Source organism: Miniopterus schreibersii (genome assembly GCF_964146895.1).
Source record: "Miniopterus schreibersii genome assembly, chromosome: 4".
Taxonomy (NCBI): Eukaryota; Metazoa; Chordata; class Mammalia; order Chiroptera; family Miniopteridae; genus Miniopterus; species Miniopterus schreibersii.
Genome location: NC_138105.1, coordinates 66,440,643 through 66,464,369, shown reverse-complemented (window position 1 = coordinate 66,464,369; position 23,727 = coordinate 66,440,643). Strand labels below are relative to the sequence as shown.

Genomic DNA, 23,727 nt, shown 5'->3' with positions numbered 1-23,727 from the left:
GTCGTGTAGGAATATTTAAAAATACAAATTCTATGACTCCTTCTCAGCTCCAGCGGGCCTGCCTCCCATTGCAGGCCTTCGATTAGAAGCTGGCTTTTTTTACCTTACAGAATGTGGAGCCCTCCCAGTACCCAGTGGGGACCACTTCCTCCCCAGATGCCAAAATTTAGCCAGGGAACTGGTTAACCATGAGTGACAGTGGGGAGCAGTTTTTGTTAAGTGCTTCTGCTTCCTTTTGGGGAAACTTGGTGGTGTCTTAATGGAAATCCCAGGACTGGCAATTATTGGGTTTGAACCTAGGCCAATGCTCTTGTTCACACATGAGGAAATTAGGAGGTTCCTTGGAGGAGCCAGGACTAGGAGGCCTGGTGCTCTGACCCCAGGCCACCACCCACCACAGTGCATCAGGAAGGTGCTCAGGGCCTGGCCTCTGGTCAGATTGGCCAGACTGGCTTCGAGGGAAAACTCCTCGGCCCCATGTGGACCAAAATTCACTCACCCTGCCCTCTCCTCAGACCATTTCCACATGGAGGTCAGGCCAGGCAGGGTGTGGGTTCCTTGTCACCCGTCTCTAAGGACTACTGAGTCACCTGTGGGAGGCACTTCTTTCAGAGAGGGCTGAAACCAAGGCACCTTACAACCACCTGTGTGTACCCAGCCCCAACTCCTCCCCTGTGGCCCCATAGTCATAGATCTCCTTCAGCCTCAGGTCCACCTATGCTTCTGCACCTGTGTCTTATTAACCACTCCTTTGGAAGATGAGGAAAGGGCAGCCCAGAAAGGAAGGGGCTTGGGCAAAGCCTACAATCCTCTCTGACCTTGTCTAAAAGCTCACCCTTTGTGGGGGGCAGAGGGGCAGCAAGAGTTGGCCCTTCAGGATGATTTGAGTGTAGAGCGGTGGGCCAGCCAGTCTGTCAGACTGATGGGCCACCCATGCACGGTGCCGGGCCATGTGCTGAGTGACAGCAGAGCAACACATGAGGTGCCTCAGGAGCTTGCTGTCGGCTACTGGGGACAAACGTGGGATGCATGGCATGCAGAGTTAGAACTCGAGATGCTCTGAAAGGTGTGGGGAGCTCTAATGGGACGTCGGGCCCAAGCCAAGGCCTCCGAACTCACAAAGCAGGGATTAGGCCGGAGCAGAACTGATGGGCAGGGTAAGAAGCAGAGCAATCTGGGGGCTGTGGCACAAAGACCAGAGAGGGCGGCAGGCCCCAATGCACGGAGGGTTCTGGGCAGGAGGCTGGGGCAAGGTCTGGGAGGCGAGACAGTGAGGAGACTGCTCATAGGTCCCGGAGAATAAAATGATACAAGTCCAAGCCAGGGTGGGGCAGGCCTGGTTCAGTTGTGTGGAGGGGCTCCCCCAGGAGCTCTCATAAAGAATTCCAGGGTGTTTAAAGCCAGTGGCACTGTCTGAGGCCTCAGCAGAAATGCAGTATGACAGCAGCATGAGGAGTGGACCAGGCACTTGTGGAGGTCTGGTGACTTTGCTGTCAGCAAAGAAAAATTCTTTTCAACCTGGAGCTGAAGGAGCAGCTCTTTCTGTGTCCGCCCTGGAGGAACCTGTGGCTACGGGTACTGGGACCTGCAAAAGGCGGCTAGGGCTTTAAGACAAGGAATTGGCTGCACCCTGGTAATATCTCGAAGAGCTTTGTCGTCTGGCTCACCACTCCTCCTTGACAGTCACTTTGTGATTGTCTTCCATCTGCTGTCGCCACTTCCCCTAAAGTCAGTTCTTTCCAATGCCCAGTTCCTGCTTTGCTGCCAGTGCCCGTGATGTGTCCAGCTCAGACTCTTGAATTAAGCCAGACAGAAGACTTTGAAAGGATTTTTCTTGCTTAAGCCCCCCACCCCCATTTTAACAGCATGTGCCAGTCAGTGAAACCGAGGCTTCACGTGACAGCTCACTGTCTTCCAGATAGCAAAGTGTTTATCATCCTGTGCCAGCCTGGAGTCTTATTCTCAAACTGGAGGACTCGGGAGCCAGGCAGTCCTGAGATGTGTATGTGCTGCAAGGTGGGAAGTTTGAGCCACCCTGACATGTGATGTAAATGGCGAGCACTACTGGTGGCAGAAAACTCCTAGACTGTGAGAGGCCAGGTCTGACCAAGGCCCCTGTGCCAGGCTCCTCTCCACAGCAACAGCCAGCCCCCCCAGCTCCCTCCTCTGGCTGGGAGACCCTGCAGCTGACTTACCCCTGCAGCCTGGGGGACTTGAGGGTTCTGCTTCTGAGCTGGTATCTCAGCCACCACCCCCAGGCCTGAGCAACCGCCCCTTCTGCTAAGAAAATGCCTTGGGTTCTAAAGCCACTTTCCTTTTGCCAGAAGTAGGTTCCTACCAAACCAGTGACACTCTACGCATGGAGGTGTAGACACATGGGCCCATGTCTGCCTCTTGGGACCTGATCTGGTGGTCTCGGTGCCCAATTTGGGGTTTCCAAGTGAAAAGTAACTTTAGAAGTTTTTTCTTGGTTGATCATTTACACCACTCCTGCTCACAAAGCTGTTTTTAAATATATATTTAGCTTTGATCGCTGGGTGGAGAGGAAATGTGTGCCCTGAGGCATGAAAGTTACCAGCAAATCTCAGGAAAATTCAGAGTTCCCAGGATGCCGAAGTAAGTTCTGACTTGTCAGAACACCTCCCTCCATGGGATTAAAGGGGTGGTGGCTTTCTATGTCAGTCACCTCACAAGTATTTACTAAGAACTCTGCTGGATGAGGTCTCTCCCTGGCTGCCAGAGCCTTGGTCTTCCTGCTCACCCATCTCCTTGAGTTCAGGGGTTGATTTCTACCTTTTGATTCCTCCCAGTTGGGGTATGAAGGTTCATTTGGGCACAGATGGTGTTTTTGTGACCTCTACTTGTGTGGCACCTCTTCCTGGCAGCCCAGCCCCACGCCTCATGGCCTTCACTTTCAGGAGCGACGTGGGAGCTCCAAGCTTCCTGGAATCAGATTGCTGCCCCCATTAGCAAGCATTTCATAATTGAACAATTCACAAGGGCCTCAGCTTTGGAAATCATTCTGAGTGTCTTGGCGACACCAGGAGCCACTGAAGATTTCCAGGCAGGGACAGACAGACACATCGAGAACAGGAAACTTCAGGGCAGCCAGTGCACTGTGCATATTACCTCCCCAAGAAGCATGCTCGGCTCAGCTTTGCAGTAGGAGTCTGGTTAGCCAAAGAGCACACCATCTTGTGTCTCAGCCAGCGTTTCCAAGTTGGGGGTCCAGGAGTGCAAGCAGATAAAGGAGACTGAGAAGGCCAGTGGCATCATGTGTCAGCCTGGCAATAGACCAGTTGGGGCCCTGCCCATGTCGTGGACTCTCTGAGTCACGAGACAAGAGACTGTAATGGAAACCAGAGAGGTTGCTCAGAGTTACTTGGCACACATCTCTTCAGATGTTAGGAGGCCAGAAGGGAGGGGAGTCACAGTTGGATTTAGAGGCGAACAAGTCCTCCCTCCCTCCCTTCCCATCCCTTTGTCGGCATCACAACTCAGGAATTTCTTAGCCCTGCCCAGGATCATCACAGTGGCCTCTTGGGGCCTCCCAAGTCCAGCACTCTGCACATGGGGGTGCGGCCCTTAGACGCCCCACATACTTCCGGCCAGGCCCTGTGCAGTCCCCAGGCTTCACCCCATTCCATCATTGACCAGTTTTCCAGTTCGGGGCGGGGCACATGATGGACTGTCCAGTCTGGCAGGTCTGGGTGCAGCTCCCAGCTCCTCCATTTACAGCTGCACAGCCTTTAAATTCTTTCATCTCTCATCCCTCAGTTTCCTCATCTTTAAAATGGTTGTGTTGGTCCTTGCATCATCGTTGAGTGAATGTGGCACTCAACATCATCGTACAGGATCATGATTATGTGGTGGACCAGAAATGGCGGCCTTTGTGCCCCTGAACTTGCATCTCACCCAGAATACCCTCTGCCAGCCTGGCCAGGCTCTGCCTTTTGGGACCCTGCCTTTCATTTGAGGTCCAGTGTGGATAGCACTGGTCTGTATGGCCCATCCAGCCATTAGCACATCCCTCTGCCATGTTGGCCTGTTTACATCTCCTTGCAGCTCTTGTCATGTTTTGTTCTGATGTTCTTGTCTCCCTCACCAGAGGGATGCTCCTCAAGGCCAAGACACTCTCTCAGGCCTTCCATACCCCTTTCCCGCTCCAGACACGGTTCATCACGTTACATGGTTGTTGGCTAGCACTGGACTGCTGACCCTCTCCCCCACTCTTGAGAGCAGTCACTAATTGGAGCCAGAAGTGCTCACACCTGAGGGCCAAGTCCCATTGCCTCCGGAAGGAGAGCCAGTCACTGGCCCACACCTGATGTTGGCTCTTTCAGGGCCACAGGAAGGTGGCTGGGCTGGACCCTCAGGGCTGTCTCAGTTCCGGGCCACTGTCTCCATGCATATTGTTTCTGGCTGGTGAAGGGGCTGCTCCATAGCCCAGGGTGGAAAGTGTCACTCTTGTGCACTCACAGGCAGGGAGAGGACAGCCAGGCACAGGCAGGAGGGGAAGCCTGCCCTTAGACTCTGGCCCAGGTCAGGAGAGAACAGGAGGCCCGGGTGTTACCTGGTCATGAAGTACTACATATGGCCACCCAGAGCATGATGTCTGAATGAGGCGTGAGGACACTGAGCAGGAAACGTGGAACACCCATTCTGGACAGCAAGGCCCCGAGCAATCTTCCTTCCCCCTCCTCCATGCCAGCTCCCTCCTCCCTCTCCTCTTATTTTTTTTCTTAAACTCTTAATTCATCAAAGTGAACTGTCTGCCCAGGTCACAGAGCCAACATATTGGCCACTTTATTTCCGGGTTGTATTGATCAGGTTTTCCTGCTGAGATGACTCAATTATGAGGCATGCAGTTGCCGCCATCGTCCACTTGGCAGGATTCAAATTGCTCCTTGGTAGTGGCCACCACAGATGTGCCTGTCCAGTGAGGGGCAGCCGTCATCCAGCACTCCTGGGTAAAAGCTTCTCCTGCCTTTGTTTACTGCTTCACTCCTCCAATGGCTGCCCTGACGGGTCTTAGCGTGCAGCATCTTCTCAGTCCCTTTTGTGGACTGTTCTGCATATTCTCTCTTTCTCTCCTGCGTGTCAATGTCCTTGCTCCTCTCCAAAGACAGACAAAGATCTAGAACACTGAAGCACACCAGTCTTTGAAAGAATAGCCCCCTTCTCCAATTGATTTTTATTGTAAGTGCCCATGAGCCAGTATGAGAACAGGAATCACATAGGTGCTGTGGGGTGAGTCCCCACCTCTGATCCAGGCCTGCTCACTTCCCAGGTGCCTGGTTCACAGGTTTCATTGTCAGACAGTGCAAGAGCCTGAAATAGGCCTGAATAGGTCTGTCCTTCGAAGTCACTTGTGGGCTTGTTGTTGTAAATATGACCATTCAGAGTCCAGGTGGAATAAGGCCTGGGGGTTCCTGGGAGAGCAGCCTGAGTGGGTCAGGCATTTGGGAACGTGAACAGGACTGGGGGTGACTTTTACTCTCTCACTGGCAGTAACCACCTGTATAGTCTAAACACAGTTTGAACTTAGGAGAACATGGAACTGTGGACACCATCCTGCCCTGGAAGGGTCTGCAGCCTGGGTTGGGAGCAGGGTATGCTCTTCCCAGAAGTTAAAAATACTAACATATGATGTGAGTCCATCTGGCAATTTCCAGGAAAGGTACCTCTAGAGAGAGAGACAGCAAGGCAGAGGTTTCCTGTGGGAGCAGGGTTGACTGTGGACAGCCTGAGGGAACTTCCTACCATTCTGGAGGTGCCGTCACTGAAACTCATCAAGGTGTGTGCTCATGTCATGTAATTAGGTCATTTAATAAAGATAAAGCCATTTAAAAAGAGACAGGCACAGGCAGGCGAATGCTCAGGGTGTAACAGAGTAGCACTGGGTATCACCTGGTAGACCCCGCTCTAGGCCCTTTGTGGAGCACAGTCACAGTGCTTGCCTGAGGCCCACACTGTGCCAGCACAGGAGAAATACAGCCACCAACCAGGCAGGTATGACCTCTCCTCCCGGGCTTACATTAGGTGCTAGACAGAAAAATGAACAGATAGTTCCAGGTGGAAAGTGAAATGTGGCATGCAGCCAGCATCGGGCAGGTGGGGCAGAGGAGAGCAGAGTCAGGGCTGGCTGGGACTGGGATCTGAGAGATTAGGAGCCAGTCTTGCAAAGACCCAAGAATAGTCCAGTGGGCAAGAGGTCACTGCCATGTCTGACTTGAGTGGCAGCCTCTCCCACAGTGACTTCTCAGCCTTGGGCCATCCCAGCCTCCCAGTGCCTTTGTAGAAGGTAGGTTCCACAGGGCCCAGGCTGGCACCTGAACTGGGGCACAGTCTGGGAGGATGTTCTGGCTTAGGGTGGGCCCTGTGTTGGCGCTGGCATGGATTTTACGATGGCAACCATTGTGGGGCTCACTACTGGTGACTCAGGCTCTGACTTAGCCAGGTGGAGCCCAGGAGGCCTTACTTGCCACATACCACCAAAGGTCACATCCCTGCTGGAGAGGAGGTAACAGCCCCACACTCGGCACTATACCTGTTCTTTGTTGCTGTTGCTGGGTTGGCGTGTGGCTTCTTTGGTTTTCCCACTTTTCCTTTTGACCTCTTGTTATCTCATCCATTTGTGCTGGTTCTAAGACTGAGCCTTGGAGAGCAGGGACATGGGGGACAATCAACTGCCACCTAGGGACTTGAGCTCAGAGCTCTCAGATGGTGTGGGGATATTGGTAGGAGCCTAGTAGTTCCTCCAAGGCCTCCCAGATACCTGAGTGCAAGGATGGCCACGTAAATCTGACCCTGAGTGGGGGACCAGAGGAGCTGTTCAGAGGGCTTGGGAAAGGTAAGTCCCAGATTCCCAGGAGAGGTGGTGAGCTGCTCTCTTCAGTGCCCTGCACTGAGCAGGCTGTCTGGCCCTGGTGCCCTCAGTCCGGAAGGTGTGGTTTTAAGCACCAGTGCTTCAGCTCCCCTCCCAATACACCAGAAGAGTGTCTCGCGTCAGGCAGCTAACTCACTTCCCTCTCTGGCAACCACCGAATTTGAGAACGCCCTATTTTCCCATAATCAAAAGAAGTGAAACTGTCCCATGAAATAAAGTGGAATGCCTCCAAAACACCTAGGACAGACAGGGTCTTTTCCTTTTGAAGTCATTGGCAGAAGCTGAAGGATAGCCCTTGCCTCTTCTGTGAGGTGCCCTAAAGGATAGTGTGCACTGCAAAGCATAGCCCAGCAGGTCCAAGTGGTGACAGTCTCTGGGCCAGCCCCACTTCCTTCTTGCCCCCTCCCAACTGCAGTGCTCTCCTCTTTCACCTGCCCAGTTTCCTCGTAGACTCCCTGGGTACAGCCAAGTTGAGAACCACTGACTTTCCTTTTGACTCCAAGTGTGTGGGGGTGGGGGGTGGGCAGCTAAATACAGACAGGCTAGGCCTGCCCTGGAGTTCTGCTCAGTCCCCATGGAGGGACAAGACACTTGAGGAAAGTAATAGTGGTCGGAGTTGTGAGCAGTGTGGGTACCCAGTGCTTATTGTAGCCCAGGCACGCTCCTGAGCACACACCCATCAGCAGGCCACAGATGCCAGGTTATGGCCCTGTGAGTGCATACTTGTCAGCCCGTTTTACAAAGGGAAAAACTGAGTCCCAGTGAAGCCGATTATCCATGACTACACAGGTAGAAGGTCGCAGACCTGTCCTTGCATGCCAGTGATCTGGCTGCTCCTGCAGGCTGGCAGCTGCTGGATGTCCTCAGGAGCCCCAGGAGGGGTTTTCATGTGTGGGTGGAAGCTGCTGCCAGCCATCAGGAAATGGAGTGTGTCTGTGTATGTGCCATGCATGCATGAGTGTCTGTTTTTTTTTTCTAATCTTCATCCGAGGATATTTTTTCATTGATTTTTCATGAGAATGGAAGGAGAGTGGGGGCAAGAAACATTGATGTGAGAGAGAGAGAGACATTGGTTGGTTGCCTCTTGCATGCACCAAGCACGGCCAGGGATCAAACCTGTAACCCAGGTACATGCCCTTGATTGGGAATTGAACCCAAGACCCTTCAATGTGTAGGCTGATGCTCTAACCACTGAACTACACCAGCCAGGATGAGTATCTGAGTAAACATGTCACACTCTGCTGTTTTGGGTTGCATATAATTAAACATGTCAGGCTGCTGTTCAGATGTGTGTGCATGCACACACATGTGCATGAGAAATACCTTCCAGGCACCATAACATTTGGCCCTAGCAGGGCAAGTCTCTTCTTCCCTCTCAGCTTTTTTCAAACATGGCACTTTACTGTCCACTCAGCCATGGGATCTCCTCTTCACCCCAGACCTGCTCACCTTTCAAGAGCCCTCCAGAGGGTGCATTTTGAGGGTTGTGCCATACCTAGTGGTCCCTGAGATTCATACCACGAGAAGATGCCCCCACCCTCATTGAAGGATTGTGTAGATTTGGAGCCCGGGTGGTCAACCACCCATCTTGCCATTGGCTTCTGTGTTTAGCATCCCTGGGAAGTCATGCATGTCTTGACCCCTCGACCTCCCACCAGCAGTGGATGTGGCATGGCTGGAAGGCATCCTAGGCCTCCTCTTCTGAGACTTACTCTTTTATCTCCTTCTGTTCCCCAGCTGGTCAGTGAGAAGGTCGGAGGGGCTGAAGGGACCAAGCTTGACGATGACTTCAAAGAGATGGAGAAGGTAATGGGAAGAGTGATGTGCCCTGTCTAATGTCTGGCACCATTTACTGAGTCTCTCATAAGGCCCAGCTTCAACATCTGGGGTGGGTAGGGGGATGAGGCTTATCAGGATGGGTTAGATAGGTATCAGGCATCCCTCAGCCCTGGGCAGGCAACAATGGGGACACAGTATAATGAACAACAGGGAGGCCAGGCAGCCCTCACAGCAGAGGATGGTTCTTATGTGGGTTCTAAGGCAGGCAGGGACTGGGGAGCAGGGCAAGGGCTATCCAGGGGCCCCTGGTTTGGCCTTGGGCACCCCGGTGATTTTGAAACCACACATGCTGCCTCTTTTTACAGAAGGTGGATGTTACCAGCAAGGCTGTGGTGGAAGTGCTGGCCAGAACCATCGAATACCTGCAGCCCAACCCAGGTAGGGCACCAGCTAGCTGCAAGTTCTTCCGGTTACCACAGCATAAAGAAGGAATGTAAGGGATCACAAAACTGAAATGTCATGGGGTAGGTGGGTTTTAGGCATGGCTGGATCCAGGGATCTAAAGGATGTCCTTGGGGCCATGCATTTTTTTTCTGCTTCATCTAGCAGTTTTCATTCCTTGTGTCAATTCCAGCCTCAAATCACCTTTGCAGTTAATAGTCCCAGCAGAAAAGAGCATTTTCCCCTTACCCCCAGCCAATTCATTGGACTAATTTGAAATGGGTGCTTACCCTAGTTTGTCAGGTCCCAGCCACATGCCCGCCTTTAGAGCATGAAGTGGGGTCTCCTAGGATGAGAGGTAAGTGGGGATGTTCCCTCAAGGAAAATCCAAATGCTAGTTTGCATAGCGGGAGGCAGTGGATGTGGGACAGGTAGCACACCCAGGTGTCTCCATTCAAGGCCTATTCCAGGGACAGATCTAAGTGGGCAGAGGTATAAGCACAGCTCCTCCCCCAACTCAGGTGGATATCCATGTCTGAGACGCTTGTACCTGCCCACCACCACCACTTCTCTAGGGTGCTGTTCCACCAAGCCATTAAGGGGAGGGTCTCAGTCAGAGCCATGCTCCAGGATGAGGAGGCCCTGGGGGCTCCTGAGGAGCCGATCACCTCCCCTCCCCACTGCCCATGATCCCTTGTGGCCAAGAAGAACAGAGGAGGGCAAGTCTGCTTTGGGGTTCTCCTCATGTCCTGGTCATCAACAGGCATGGCAGCCAAGGTGCCTTGAACCAAGGGAGTACTTTAGAGATAAATACGTGGGCCTTGGGGGAGAGGGGGAGCACCCAGGGCAGAGGGAGGCAGCTAGCAGCACTGGCCAAGCACTGACCAAGCACAGGCCTGGTGGTTCCTGGAGAGACCACCCACATACCTCCTTGGCCCATTCTGTTCCAGCCTCACGGGCCAAGCTGACGATGCTCAACACGGTATCCAAGATCCGTGGGCAGGTGAAGAATCCTGGCTACCCGCAGTCGGAGGGCCTGCTGGGCGAGTGCATGATTCGTCATGGGAAGGAGCTGGGTGGCGAGTCCAACTTTGGTGAGGGCCACCACGAAAGCCTCAGGCCTCAGGCCTCAGCAGGGTTGCATGGGCAGACGGCCAGGTTGAGGGAGGGAAGGCCAGAGCTTCTCCATACTGGTGAGCAGGAGGGCACTTCCCTCCCATAGCTCCAGAATCTTCTCTAGGGCTCGCTGGTCCCTGGATGAGGGCAACTGAAGCTCCTGAGAGAGCACCTCTGTACACACACACACCCCAGGGGTGAGGGAGAATCCCAGCACTGCATGCAGTGTTAAGGCTGAGGAAGGGCCTCCCCCTCACACCATGGCTCATTCAGGGCAAATCTGGTCCCATCTAAGAGTGGAAGGGCAGATTGTTTGATACCTATTATTACCAGCCCCAGGCGACTGGCTCAGGTCCAGATTTTATGGTCTGTTGCTCTGAATTCTGGTCCGGGTCCTGGGCCATGGGGTCAAATTACAAGTTGGGGGTGTCTTGCCCCACAGGCCAAGGCATCCTGTGATTGCTTCTTCCTTTCCCCTCCCCTCCCCTAGGTGACGCCCTGCTGGATGCAGGGGAGTCCATGAAGTGCCTGGCTGAGGTGAAGGACTCCCTGGATATAGAGGTGAAGCAGAACTTCATCGATCCCCTCCAGAACCTGTGCGACAAAGACCTGAAGGAGATCCAGGTACACCTTGATGGCCTGCCCCTCCCACCCCCCAGTATAGCCCTCAGGGATCCCTCACTCAGACAGTGAGCCTCTTCCCATCCTGGGCCTCAGCTTGGCCCACCTTCCTGCATACTTGCAGTGAGAAGGGCCGCAGGTCATTGAGGTGCCCTGCAGTGTGAACCTCATCCCTGTCCCCAGCACCACCTGAAGAAGCTGGAGGGCCGCCGCCTTGACTTTGACTATAAGAAGAAGCGGCAGGGTAAGATCCCCGATGAAGAGCTGCGCCAGGCCCTAGAGAAGTTTGAAGAGTCCAAGGAGGTGGCCGAGACCAGCATGCACAACCTCCTGGAGACTGACGTATGTCCATGGGCCCAGGTCCACCCTTGGGAAGCCCCTAAAACGAGCCTTGTGGGGGTGTCAGCTTCTAAGGGTTCCGTGCCAGTTGAGAAGGTGAAGAAAATGAAGGGAGAACAAAGACCAGAGGTGGGCAGCAATTGGCACCTTGAGGCTTTGGGTCTCTGGGCCCTTCACCCTTCTCTAGCTGCAGCTCAAAGGTCAGCTGGGCCCCAGTGCCTGGAGCAGTCTGGGAAGGCTCCTTGCAGGAAGTGGCCTAGAGATGGGGTTAGAGGGCAGCTCCCTCTTCAGCCCTGGCTGGTTGCTTGCAGATTGAGCAGGTGAGCCAGCTCTCTGCCCTGGTGGACGCCCAGCTGGAATACCACCGGCAGGCTGTGCAGATCCTGGACGAGCTGGCCAACAAGCTTAAGCGAAGGTAAGCCCCTTCCCACTCTCTGCTGGCCAGGAAAGACCTACAGGCTGTGGGGTCCCTGGAAACCTGGAGTCCCTGTTGTGGATTCCTGGGCTGGCCACTGAGATTCCCTACACACTTCCCCCTGACAGCCCAGCCATGTCCAGGGCCTGGCAGCTGGCTTTTCATAATTTTGACTGTGAGGGTGAGAATGGGGGTTCCACAAGGGAGCAGGTCCTCCTCAGGCTTGTCCTGACCCCTGAAGGAGAGTTTTGGAGTGGCCTGGGGATGGGAGACAGCCTGAGGTGGACAGGAGGCAGCTTAACCAGGGATGACCCCAGGAACCCTTCTCCACTGCCAGTCTCCTTGATTGGCAGTGGTTCCCCAGTGGGGCCAAGGGGGCTTCAGCAGGACCCAGCCGATTGGCAACCTGAAAATTGCTCGAGTCTGTTCGAGTCCCCCAGGATTCCCTTGTGTGTTGTGTCTACCTCACAGCCTTCCCAGGGCCCCACTGCCTATGTGGCAGCAGCATAAACAGCTGGGGAGGGGGTGCTGTTCTGTGGCCTTGACACCCTGGCTCATGACATAGGCTCTGTGGCTGCCCACACCTACCCCTTCACTTGCAGGATGCGGGAAGCCTCTTCGCGCCCCAAGCGGGAATATAAGCCCAAGCCCCGGGAGCCCTTTGACCTCGGAGAGCCTGAGCAGTCCAATGGGGGCTTCCCCTGCACCCCAGCCCCCAAGATCACAGGTAAGGTTTGGGAGGGGGCCATGCTCTCCCAGGACCTCAGAGACAGGCCCCCTTCTGAGGTAGTCCCAGCCCCGCTGCCCCATCCAAATAGTAGGGCCAGGTACCTCTCCGCCCACCCACTCACGCTCTGCAAAAGGGGCCCCCAGAGATGGGACCCAGGCCCCACCCAGCACTCTCAGCCCACCTCTGTGTTTTGTTTGCAAGCAGCTTCGTCATCTTTCCGATCTTCCGACAAGCCCATTCGGACCCCCAGCAGGAGCATGCGTGAGTGTCCCCTGCCTCAGTTTATCAGTGCCTTCCAGTCTGTTCTGGAAGGGTCTTTCTGACTCCCCTTCTCTGGTAGAAATGCACACCTGCTGTGGTTGGTCCTCTCAGACCCTCAAGCTGGGAAGGAGGTGGGTGCCAGGCAGTAGGTACCTGCCTGTGGGCCTCAGCCTCCCCATGAGAAACAGGGGCTGCTATGAGCATCCAGGGCACCCACTGGCTCTCAGCTCTCTGAGCGACACCCTAGGGCAGCAGGCTCTGGTCATCCTGTCATCCTAATGCCACTGTGCACCCCAGCTCCTCCCAGGAGCATTGTGGTAACCACTCACAAAACCCTTTCCATCCTTTGTGTCACTTGCTCCTTATTCCCAACAACCCTGAGAAGCAAGAGAAAGGAGCGGCTCTCCTTAGGGGAAACAGGCACAGCAAGGCAGCAGGAGCAGGTGGGGTCTGAGCTGGATGCCCAGACCTTATCACCCATCTCCTACCCACCCCCAGCACCCCTGGACCAGCCAAGCTGCAAGGCATTGTACGACTTTGAGCCCGAGAATGATGGGGAGCTGGGCTTCCACGAGGGCGACATCATCACACTGACCAACCAGATCGACGAGAATTGGTACGAGGGCATGCTCCATGGCCAGTCGGGCTTCTTTCCCCTCAGCTATGTGGAGGTGCTGGTGCCCCTGCCTCAGTGACAGCGTCGGCCTGCCCGCCCCTCTGTCCAGATCACCTGTATTCCACTTGGCTCGAAGCACAGCAAGGGTAGTGCTCCTCCCAGGGCCTCCCTCAGTATTCCTGGGGCACCAGGGACTCAAGGCAGCAGGGCCAGCCAGGGAGGCAAGGGGCCCTGTTTACACTAGTGCTCACTCATAGTGGTGGTGGTGGCTCCCCTCCCCACTCCATGCAGCCGTCTGGGCTCCACTGCCCTGAGGGGGGCTAACACTAAGGTGCTCTTAGAAACACTAACTTCCTCCCATCCCCTCCAGGACTGGTAACTGGATGGGTTCCCTTCAGTCACAAAGACACACGCATACCCTTCGTTCCCTCCACACTGGGACCCACCCTTACTGTGAGCAGATTGAGTCTGTGTGATGGGGTGGTCCAAATAGGACCCCGTACGCTGGCTCACCACCCTGCTTTTAAATTCCCCCCAGACACTCCTCCTCAGGCCCCTGAAGACCCATAGATGCCACCTCCTGGCATAGATGCCAGGTCCCCTAAGGACAGGCCCTCTCCTCAGCTGCAGAGTGCTGAGCCCCAAACACCCACGCCCATCACCCTACCCCGGACCCCTCAGTCCCCACCTGCACATGGAACCAAGCACATGGAACGTTTCTCTCTGACACAAGCTGCCACCACTAGCCATGCGCACGCACACACACTGACATGCAACACATGGGACCATGGGAGCCTCCAGCTTCCTCTCTGCTGAAGGTCAAGCACAAAGGTTTTGATGAGTGAGTGTTCCCAGGCCCCTGGCTGCTGGACCATCCTGGGGAGTGTCACAGGGCCTCCCCATCCCAAGCTGGCTGCCATCCCCCTGTTGACAGTGCCCCCAGCTGTCTCCTCCAGACCAAGGTAGGCAGCTCCCCAGACCAGCAGGGCCCCAGCCCTGCACCTGCTTCCCCTCTTGTCTAATCTGAAATTCGCTCAGTGCTGGGACCTCGGGCCTGGTTCACATTCCCTTCTTCCGATGACCCTGCACAGCCCCCATGACACCAGGCTCTGCTCGTCCCCAACGCCCCCCTCACCATCGTGAGTGGGAGAGACACAGGCATCCAGATCAAGACAAGCAGCATAGCCTTGGTCAAAGTCTAGGGCAGATGGAAATGTAATCCTGATATTTTTTTTAAAGAAGTATTAAACGTCTCTTTCTACAGTCTCTTGCCTGGTTGTGGTGTAGGGCAGGCCTTCTGCTCACCAGGACACCCACAGCCCTCCTGAGGGGTCTCTGGTCAGGACAGGGCCTATGTGGCTACCCACCCCCAGACCCCCACCCAGAGCAGTGGGCATCGGCCCCACAGCAAGCCCAGGAAGGGTGGTTGTCATTTACCCAGTCACCAGCATAGGAGGTATGTCCCCCAAGACTCCCCTCCGCACAGCCCCAGAAAGGGACAGGACTGGGGTTGGGCCCAGCACTGTCCACACACACGGCTGCACGATTGCTCCACTGCCCAGACAGCAGCCTGCATGCCCAGCAACAAGTGCTGGGGGGACCCCCATCTCAGGGTGAGACATGCCTGGGCTGTTTGCTTCTCTCCTTTATTTATTATATGAGCCCCTGCCATCGAACAGCTCAGTCCCACAGGAACGGAGCAACACAGTAGCAAATGAATCCCCTCAACCTGTTCCCCCTCACCCAGGGCTGCACGGAGGGGCGGGGTGCTCAGAGCCTGACCAGGAGGCCTCCCAGGTCCTCAAAGGTCCATCCTCTCAGTTCCCTTGCTTGAGGATGCTGTAAACCTGCTCCAGCACATGGCACAGGCCCTGGTCTTTGGGCATCCTGCTGGCCACGGAGATCTGAAACAAGCAGGGTTGGCGCCTCAGGACTCTGCCCAGCAGTCCTCTCCAGACCTTGCCCCCCTCTCCTGCCCCCCCCCCCAAGGCCCAATGCTGCCACTTGGCAGAGGAGCTCACCTACCCAAGGTACACAATGGTGTCCCTAAAGCAATGCTTTTTTTTTTTTTTAACAAAAGGGGTGTTGAGTAACTTAAGGCCCAGCTGACTGTTTGGAGTGAGGGAGTCATCTACACTTTCCAAATCCTATTGTCCCTCTAGCCTGGATCCCACACTCACCACCTGCTGAGAGCCACCCAGCTCCTGGGTCTCCAAAGACTGCAGATAGCCACTCCCACCCAACGGCCCAGTGCCTGTGTGGGAGGTGACTAGGAAAAACTTTAAGCCCTGGTTACTGTTTTCTTTAAATGTTTGAAAAGCCATGGCCAGTGTGTCTCAGTGGTTAGGGCATTGATCTGTACAATGAAGGGTCTCAGGTTCTATTCCTGGTCAAGGGCACATACCTGGGTTGCAGGTCCAATCCGCAGCCCTGGGTCCGGGTGCGTGTGGGAGGCAACCAATCGATGTGTGTCTTTCACATCGATGTTTCTCTCTCTCTCTCTCTGTTTCTCTCTCTCTGTCTCTGTCTCTCTCTCCACCCTTCCTCCCTCCCTTCCACTCTCTAAAAATCAATGGAAATAATGTTCTCGGGTCAGGATTAACAAAAAAAATAAAAGTTTGAGCAAAACAAGCAAATGCCTGAAACTATTTCTATACTGTGTTTCTATGCAAAGCAGAGTTGAGAGTGTCTTTTGAGAATGACTTTCAAACAGGAAATAGACACACACAGGAGCCACCAAAAGCCTCATTTAAATGTCCCACTACCTATGGGGCCAATGTGCACGTTCATAAAACCAGCTGCTCTTAAGGCTCTAAATCAGGCCAGGTCCCCTGCACACCCTCCATGCTTGGCCACAGAACAAAATAGGGTCCAGAGCAGCGCCCCCCTCCAGGGTCCTTGGGTCTACAAAACTTAACATTTTCATCCCCATTTTGATGGTGATTCCCACTCCCACCCTCGTGATAAAACAAGGCTTTTTGCCAGCATTAATTTCCAGCTGAAATACTTTTGTACAGAACAAATTAGGAAATCACTTTCTCAGGCTGCCCATGGATGTATTCTTGGGGTCTCCCCAAGAACTGTCTTCCTACAGGAGGGGTTCACACGGGTCTTGGGGTGGAAGTCTTACCTTTAGTTTGTCGAGGTAGGTGTGCTCCTGGTTCCAGGGCTCCTGGAACCTCACCAGGTCAGGGGCGCCCTTGTAGAACTCCACCAGCAGCATCTACAGGACGGGGTGGTTGGGACCCCCTCGCTCCTGCCTCCCCACACCAGGCGCTGGGGATTCAGCAGTGAGCAGGACAGGTGCCGCCGCTACCTATCATGAAGGCTTCCAGGCTAATGCAACAAGTAGACGGTACTGCTCACCAAGAAAGAGACCACTGAGGAGTGCCACCCAGTAGAGTTGACAGAAGGGAGCTCAGCAGGAGGATTTTGGAGGAGGAGAGGGAACTCCCCCAGAGGCCAAGCGAGGCATGCTGAATGTGATTCTTTATATCACACAGGCCTGACATAGCTCCCTGCTTTAGGCTCACTCTCATAATACCCATGAAATCACAGGTGTAATGAACTAGCTCCGTTTTTTAAATGCCTGTTGAGCCACAGGCGTTATAAACCATCTAGGTAACACCTGAAGTCCTCCATGTGTCTCCACTTGGAGAAGCAGTGGCAGGTGCAGAGGCCCGAGGCAGAAGCATCCCTAGGGTGTTCCAGAACAACTAGGAGGCCTGGTGGGTGAGCAGGTGGGTGGGGGAAGGGCTACCCCAAGGACTTGGGACTTGATCCTAAGAGCCACAGGTGATTATCTACAGAAGAGGAACCTGACCAAGGCCCTGGTATAGCGTATTCAGCCACACTTCTTGAGTTATACCTTGTCTTGTACATCCAGCTAGGTGCTTTCAGCCCCTGCCTACCCCTAGGGGAGTGCACCCACCCCACCTGGGACTGAGCTCACCATTTCATGAAGTATATCATTAGTCAGGAAGCTGTCCTGGACGTAAGCCATCTCCACGTCCATGGGAATACCGTAGTCACTGGGCCTTTGCTGGCAGGGACACCAGCCAGTCACCACCAGCCACCCCAAGCCTCCCATCCCATGACCCACACCCAGACTGTTGACCCTTGGCCTCCCCCAGGAGCCCTGCCTACCTCAGGGGGTGGCATCACCCAGAAGGGGGAGATCTTGGACTCAGGGCCCGGGTTGCCAGAGTAGTAAGGGGCTGCGGGAGGAGAGTGAAAGGGGGCTGGGCCTGGGGAGCTCATGGTCCAGGAGAGAGACACACACACCTATTCCCACAGGGGAACTTACAGCAGAGCAGGGCGAGGCAGGGCTGGAAGCCATTGCTGGAGCCTTGCAGCCGAAGCTGGTAGTCCATCTGTGTGTCAATGTCCTGCAGTGACGGCAGCGCAGGGCTGTGCGGGTGGCTGTGGTACCAGCCCACCAGGGACAGGCCCCGCAGGAGAAGGCTCTGGTAGATCTGGGGGTAGAGGCGGGGCTGGCGTGGGCAGGGAGCTGGGGGCCCTACCAGCCTAGGTGTGCTCCCGCCACTCCCTGTTGCCAGTGCTCCTGGCACCTATCCAGGCCCATGTGAGGGCAACACAAAATGAGTATCTGCTGTGTACCAGGCCTGGGGGGACAGCAGTGACCAAGACAGACCCTGCCCCCACCCTAACTGTCCAGTGGGGGGATGGTCAACAAATACATAAAAAAGATGCACCTGTCATGAAGCAAAGGCAAAAAATTTTGTTCCCTGCTGTGTCCCCAACTTAATGGAACAATGCCTGGCACACAGCAGATGCTCAATAAATAAAGAGGTGGCTATGTGTGCATTTGAGCAGGCATGGGCATTCCCAGATGCCTTCAGCAAGTGAAGGCAAGCAGGGGTGGAAAAAGAATCGTTCTCACTGAATCAACATCCAATCACCTGTCCCTCAGGGACACAGATGGGGCCACAAGAAGGTGGGTATAGAGCTTGGCACAGTGCCAGGTGCATACTAAGAACCATGACAAAAGCATTATTAAGAATGGCAGTTAAAAATATATCTGGTCCAGCCGGGTGTGGCTCAGCGGCTGAGCGTTGACCTAGGATCCAGGCAATCGGGGTTCGATTCCCGGTCAGGGCACATTCCCGGGTTGTGGGCTCAATTAATGACTCTCTCATTATTGATGTTTCTATCTCTCTCTCCCTCTCCTTTCCTCTCTCTGAAATCAATAAAGATATATTTAAAAAAAAATTTATCTGGCCCTTACTAGGTGTCAGGTGGGGACAGGTTCACACCCACTCATTTGCACATTTTTCGAACATTGACTTTGCTAGCTGCTGCCAGGACACAGTAACCAGGACAGCTGTGTTCGCCCAGCCCATCAGTATGTCCCCTCACCTCTTCTTCCACGGTGGCCGCAGTATCAGTGTCCCCCAGCCGGCTGCGACAGGGGAATGCTCTCAGCACCGTGAGCACTGCACAGAGTGGGGAGAAAGTGTGGACATCAACCCGGCTCCCAATATCACCCTGCCCACTCGGCCCCAAATACCCACTCTGGCTGTTGATGTCCCAGCGGCCCCCCAGGTACCCCACAACCTCGCTGCGAGTTAGGTGGCTGTGGAAGTCCTGGGAAAGAGATATCAGAAGACACGCTTAGGCTGCACCCGCCCCAACTCCATCCTGGAAGTCCAGGGCCCTTGAAATGGGCAGGGGCCAGCCCTCCCACCTCCTCCTTCAAACATTGAGCACCTGTGAGCAGACAAAGTCCCCACCCACACCGGGTTGACATTCCAGGGACCCCCTACCTCCAGAGCTCCCCAGCCCTCTGCCCAGATCTGGGAGCCCCTGACCCACAAGGAACAAGACAGTAGCTGGGCACACACCAGCAGGAACAGCACGTTGCTGGAGATAGCCACATTGAACGGCTGGAACTTGTTGATGGCTGTGAAGGATGTTACTTCCACCAGGGTATGGGGGTTCCTGTAGGAGACGGAGGGTCCCACAGCTTCAGGAAGCCCTAGGCTGGCTCCTCAGCCCCGCCCCCACAGCCAACTCTGAGGATCTGAGGCCTTGTCCCCACCCAGCTCCGCCTTCCATCCTGGCAAGAGCTCATGTAAAATGGAGGTGGTGTGGTGGACATGGAAATGTCTGACCTGGCAGAGTCACGGTTACCCAACATGCAGTATCGCACTGGCACCCGGATCTTGTTTTCCACTCGCTTTCCTAGGGGCGTGGCCTCTGCCAGGGTAAGGAAAAAAGGGCAGGGTCAGTCCCACCCCCGCCTGGAACTGGAAAACAAACACGGGGCAACCCACGAAAGAAAAAACCCTAGAAGCAGCCTTAAAAATCAGGCATTGGGCCTTAGCCGGTGTTGCTCAGTGGTTAGAGCGTCGGCCAGCACACGGAAGGGTCGCCGGTTCCGTTCCAGCCAAGGGCACACACCTGGGCTGCAGGTTCAATCTGGCCCGGTTGGGGCATGTGAGGGAGGCACCGAATCCATGTGTCTCTCTCACACTGATGTTTCTCTCCCTCCCTTTCTTCTCCCCCCTTCCACTCTCTCTAAAAATCAATGGAAAAAATATCCTCGGATGAGGATTTTTTTAGAAAGGCAGTGGGACTGGGAAATCATGCGTCAGGTTGACAAGTTGAACAGAGATTTAAAATCAGATGAAGGGCTCAGGATATCAGGTGGGGACCTCAGAAAAATGGTTGGGGGTGGGGGAATTAGGCAGCAAGTTTAGAAATCAGACAACAGGGCAAAGAAATCCTACTGGGGAACAAGGAAGTCAGGCAGCATGGTGAAGAAATCGGGCAGCACATTAAGAAGTCAGCCAGGCATCTTGGGCGCGCTGAGGAAAAGAAAGGCCAGGCCTGTGCGTCCCCAGCCCCCTCCCTCACCTGAGCTCTACAGGCCGTCCCCCCCATCTCCCCCCCCTCACGCCTCTCACCCGGGTGGGCTGGCTCTGACGGGCCCTTCACAGGTGGTCTTCGACTTTTGTCCTCCGTTGAGACCCCTGCCAGAACCTCCTCCTCTTCTTCCTCCATCAGCAGCTCCTCCTCCTCCCCTTCACTGGCTGGGCTCTGGCGGGGTGGGGGTGAGGACAGCGGCGGGACCCTCAGCTGGGCGCACCCCAACCTCCCCAAGTTCCGCCCAGACCACTGACCCGCCTGAGCCTTAGGTCCCTGCCCTTGCCCCATATGTCCACTAGAGGGAGGGGGTGAGCAGAGGCGGCCTAAAGCTCCGACGCTGCTCAGACCTGAGCTCCTTCATGTGGCTGACTTACAGCTTCGAATCCTAGACAAGCCGTGTGACTTTAGACAAGCATAACCTCTCTGAGTTCTATGGTCACCTGTAACACCAGAAAATGACCTCTAGCCCAATAGGGTTGGCGTCAGGGTGAAACAGGTTAATAATGCGTGCAAAGAATTCAGCATATGCCCCGCTGCTCCATCCATTGAGCAAGCATGCACTTTGTGTGGACTATGTTACTAAGTTCTCTCAATAACCTCTCCTCTTGCCCTCTCCTAAACTTCCCTTGCCAAGGTGACCTCTCTGTGTCCAAACCCAACAGTCACATCTCAGTTTCTGTGCTCTGCCTCCCAGCAACATCTGACCCAGCTGGTACCCCCTCCTCCTAGGAACTCCTCAGGGACCCTGAACTCATCCAGCTTCCCTGCCCCTCTACAGGGTTCCCTCAGCTTCCCCATCTCTCCCTCGTTGCCCAGGGCTGGTTTCTGGGGCTTCTTCCCTCAGAACAGCCTGGTCCACTCTCAGGGCTCCAACCCCACCTATGCCCAATGATACTCACAGTCCTATCTCCATCCTGGGATTCCTCTAAGCTCCAGAGTTGGGGGTCCAGCTGCCCCTCGATGTCCCCACACAGAGGGCTTACACTCAGTATAGCCATGATGCACCTGACCATCCCCCCAAACCTACTCCTCCCAAATCCCCACAACTCGGATGAGAGCAACCCCATCCACCCACTTGCTTAGAACAAAACTCTTAACACCAACATCTAATCCATCAGCAAATCTCATGAGATCCACTTTCAAAATTAGCCAGAACCTGACCACCTCTTCTCCATCTCAACAGCCAGTCTGGTCCACCCCATCACCATCCACCTGAACCAGCATCCAAGTCAGGTCCTGCACCGCCCTTCCTCAGTCTTCTCCAAAAACTGAGGCCTCCCAAAAAAGGAATTCTGCCTCAAGACTGCAGCACCAACTCCTGCCTGAGTTTCCAGCCTGCCAGTGGCCCTACAAATTTAAGGCTTGCCAGCCAGATATATACAAACATATTTAATCTATCTAAATATGTCTCATACACATGGTACTGTTATCATTTCCATTTTACATATGATGAAGACTAAGACTTAATCCAGAAGGCTGAAGGAGGCACCTCATCGGCAGCAGCTGCAGGCACATGGAGCTGGTGTCGCCGGAGCCAGGCGGCCTTGTACTTGTCCAGCTTCTGGCCCTTGTACTTGACGGAGGCCCAGCCACAGCCTGACTTCTTGGCCGGGTTCACCAGCTTCTTGCAGTGGGTGGCCCAGGCGCTAGGCGAGTTGAATACCTGCCCCGTTTCCTGCCACACTATCCTCCCGTCCGGCTGCAGGTCCCCCATGAACTTCTTTCCCTGCAGTGACAGTGGGCTGGCTGGGCCTAGGACCTGGTACCTACCAAATCCTCCCTGATCCCATGCTGCTCCCAGGACTTAGCACTCACTACCCACTTCAGCACCCCTTCCAGGAAGCCTTTTATCTTAGGGGCCTCCCAGTACTTGTATGTCCAATGTCACAGTCCTGGTCAACTTGGATCAAAACCACCCAATTATGTGTCTATTCCCCCTTCCCCTCACTGTCCCTGCCTTTTGTGAGCCTCCAAAAGGCAGGGACAGGATCTGTCTTGATCACTGCTGTGTCCCTGATGCCCAACATACAGCCTGGTACACAGCGGGTGCTCAATTCACAAATTGCACCATTCACAAACCAAACAATAACAACAAAAGTAATAACAGCAAACATAAAGCACTTACTGTGTAGCAGGCACCTTGCTGAGTGCTTTATTCATTTAATCCTCATACAACCCCATGAGAGAGGAAAAAAATCCCATTTTACAAATGAGGAAACTAGGATACTAGAATACTGAGAGGTTGAGCGAGGTCGCACAGCCAAGAAAGCAGTGGTATCCTCTCTGAGCCTCAGTTTCTCCTTTGTAGAATGGGCTGTTTGGTGTACGATGTCCTCTCTCCCAGCAGGGCTCCTGGGTTCGTGCTGGGTCTGGATTTTACGTGTTTCAGTTTCCCCTCCCCATTTCCAGGCTCCGTCTGCCGTAAGGGAGCTCTGAGCCTCAGTTTCCTCTGGCCTCTGCTGGGATGGGGTGGGGGTGGGGAGTGCTCACCAAGTAGTAAATAGACAGCACCCCGGCGCCGGGCTCCAGCTGCGCGTCTTTGAGGAGCACCCGCAGTGTGACCGCGCGCCTGGTGAGCGCGCCCCCCAGCCCGCCGCCAGCCCCCGCTCCCGCCCCTCCGCCGCCGCCGCCGCCGCCAGTGCGCGTTCCGCTCGCTCCCGCCGGCCGCTCGGGGTCTTCGGCCTCCGCCTCATCTTCGTCCTCATCCGGCGCCTCCTCGCCCGCGCCGCCCGCCGGGGACAGCGGCTCCGGAGCTGCGGGCAGCGACAAGCTGCAGCGGGGCCGCGCGCCCCTTAGTTGGTCCAGCCACCCAGCCCCGCGCCTCGCTGGCTCCCCTACAGGCCCGCGGTACCTGCCATGGCTGCTCCAACCTCGCGCCCCGCTTGTTCTTTCTTCCCGGCACGTGACGCGGCTCCGCCCCAATTCGGGGGGCGCCCCAGTCATTGGCCGCCGCTGGTGGGCGGGTGGGGGGCTCGGCCCGCTGGGGCGAGCGGGGAAACTGAGGCCCGGGCCTGCACATTTGGGAGTCGAGGGCTTAACCCTCTGGGACCATTGGGGAAACTGAGACCTGAGGCCACTCTCTTTGGGGTGGGGGGTGATTACCGAGGGCTCATAGATACAAATGAGGAAACTGAGGAGCGGGACTTATGCTTTCAGGAGACTAGTGACTCCACCGGAAGCCACCTCCTATAGGACAGAGGCCTGGGACTGGGGGGCGCGGGAGTTCAGCCCGCTAGGACGAGGGGGAAACGGAGCGCCACTTCTCCAGAGGAACGCAGAGACCTTGGCCATTGGGACCAGGAGAGAAACTGAAGCTCCGGAGAACGAGCCACTGAGCCCTGGAGCTGCAGGCCAGAATGCAGACCCTGTGCCGCGGGCTTTAATTCTCCCGAGCCCGGCCGCAAGCTCTAATCTAAAGGGTTAATTTCCACTTTTCCGGTGGGCCCTTCTCTAATTGATTCCACTATTGGACCAGAGCGGAGTACGCCACTCAATTATCGGAGATTTATTTCATCTTCAACCAATAAACAGTAGCCGTTTTACCTCCTCTAGCCAATCAGTGTTAAACTGCTGCTTCCGTAGAACTCCGACTGAGCCAATGGGCAGCCGTCTCTCTTGGCCAATCATCT

General features: G+C 55.1%; 2 protein-coding genes across 9 annotated transcripts in view; one reads left to right on the top strand and one right to left on the bottom strand.

Moving 5' to 3' along the window:
* The window catches only part of SH3GL1 (SH3 domain containing GRB2 like 1, endophilin A2), a 35,731-nt gene extending 21,258 nt beyond the window's left edge, over positions 1-14,473 (top strand). Inside the window, exons 2-10 of one of the 2 annotated variants that reach the window (XM_081136916.1) lie at positions 8,627-8,695; positions 9,034-9,106; positions 10,060-10,203; positions 10,716-10,849; positions 11,030-11,188; positions 11,497-11,600; positions 12,203-12,327; positions 12,535-12,591; positions 13,090-14,473. In XM_081136916.1, coding sequence (XP_080993042.1) covers positions 8,627-8,695; positions 9,034-9,106; positions 10,060-10,203; positions 10,716-10,849; positions 11,030-11,188; positions 11,497-11,600; positions 12,203-12,327; positions 12,535-12,591; positions 13,090-13,286 — 1,062 coding nt within the window. In that variant the 3' untranslated portion in view covers positions 13,287-14,473. The remainder of the gene's footprint in view (positions 1-8,626; positions 8,696-9,033; positions 9,107-10,059; positions 10,204-10,715; positions 10,850-11,029; positions 11,189-11,496; positions 11,601-12,202; positions 12,328-12,534; positions 12,592-13,089) is intronic. The other variant, XM_081136917.1, reaches the window with a different exon arrangement.
* A 364-nt stretch (positions 14,474-14,837) lies between these two features.
* Positions 14,838-23,115, bottom strand: MPND (MPN domain containing). Of its 7 annotated transcripts, XM_081136913.1 has the most exons (13): positions 22,950-23,020; positions 22,589-22,851; positions 21,588-21,824; positions 20,137-20,269; positions 19,342-19,426; positions 19,072-19,168; positions 18,742-18,814; positions 18,587-18,663; positions 17,514-17,682; positions 17,354-17,424; positions 17,160-17,249; positions 16,338-16,430; positions 14,838-15,111 (listed from the first exon to the last, which is right to left on the bottom strand). In XM_081136913.1, exons 1-13 carry the CDS (start codon positions 22,954-22,956, stop codon positions 15,025-15,027), a joined length of 1,482 nt encoding a protein of 493 aa, XP_080993039.1. In that variant the 5' UTR covers positions 22,957-23,020; the 3' UTR covers positions 14,838-15,024. The 7 variants fall into 7 exon arrangements, with proteins under 7 accessions (XP_080993039.1, XP_080993036.1, XP_080993037.1 ...); XM_081136910.1 differs by having other exon boundaries at positions 22,589-23,115; XM_081136911.1 differs by having other exon boundaries at positions 17,514-17,595; positions 22,589-23,115.
* Positions 23,116-23,727: the final 612 nt, after the last annotated feature.

Excerpts from the sequence above, each read along its gene's own strand:
- MPND (XM_081136909.1), bottom strand. The coding sequence starts at position 23,041 with ATGACTGGGGCGCCCCCCGAATTGGGGCGGAGCCGCGTCACGTGCCGG. Across the intron at positions 19,169-19,341 it reads GGTAACCGTGACTCTGCCAG|GAACCCCCATACCCTGGTGG; the intron begins GTCAGACATTTC and ends CGTCTCCTACAG. Across the intron at positions 17,250-17,353 it reads GGGTGATGCCACCCCCTGAG|CAAAGGCCCAGTGACTACGG; the intron begins GTAGGCAGGGCT and ends TGTCCCTGCCAG.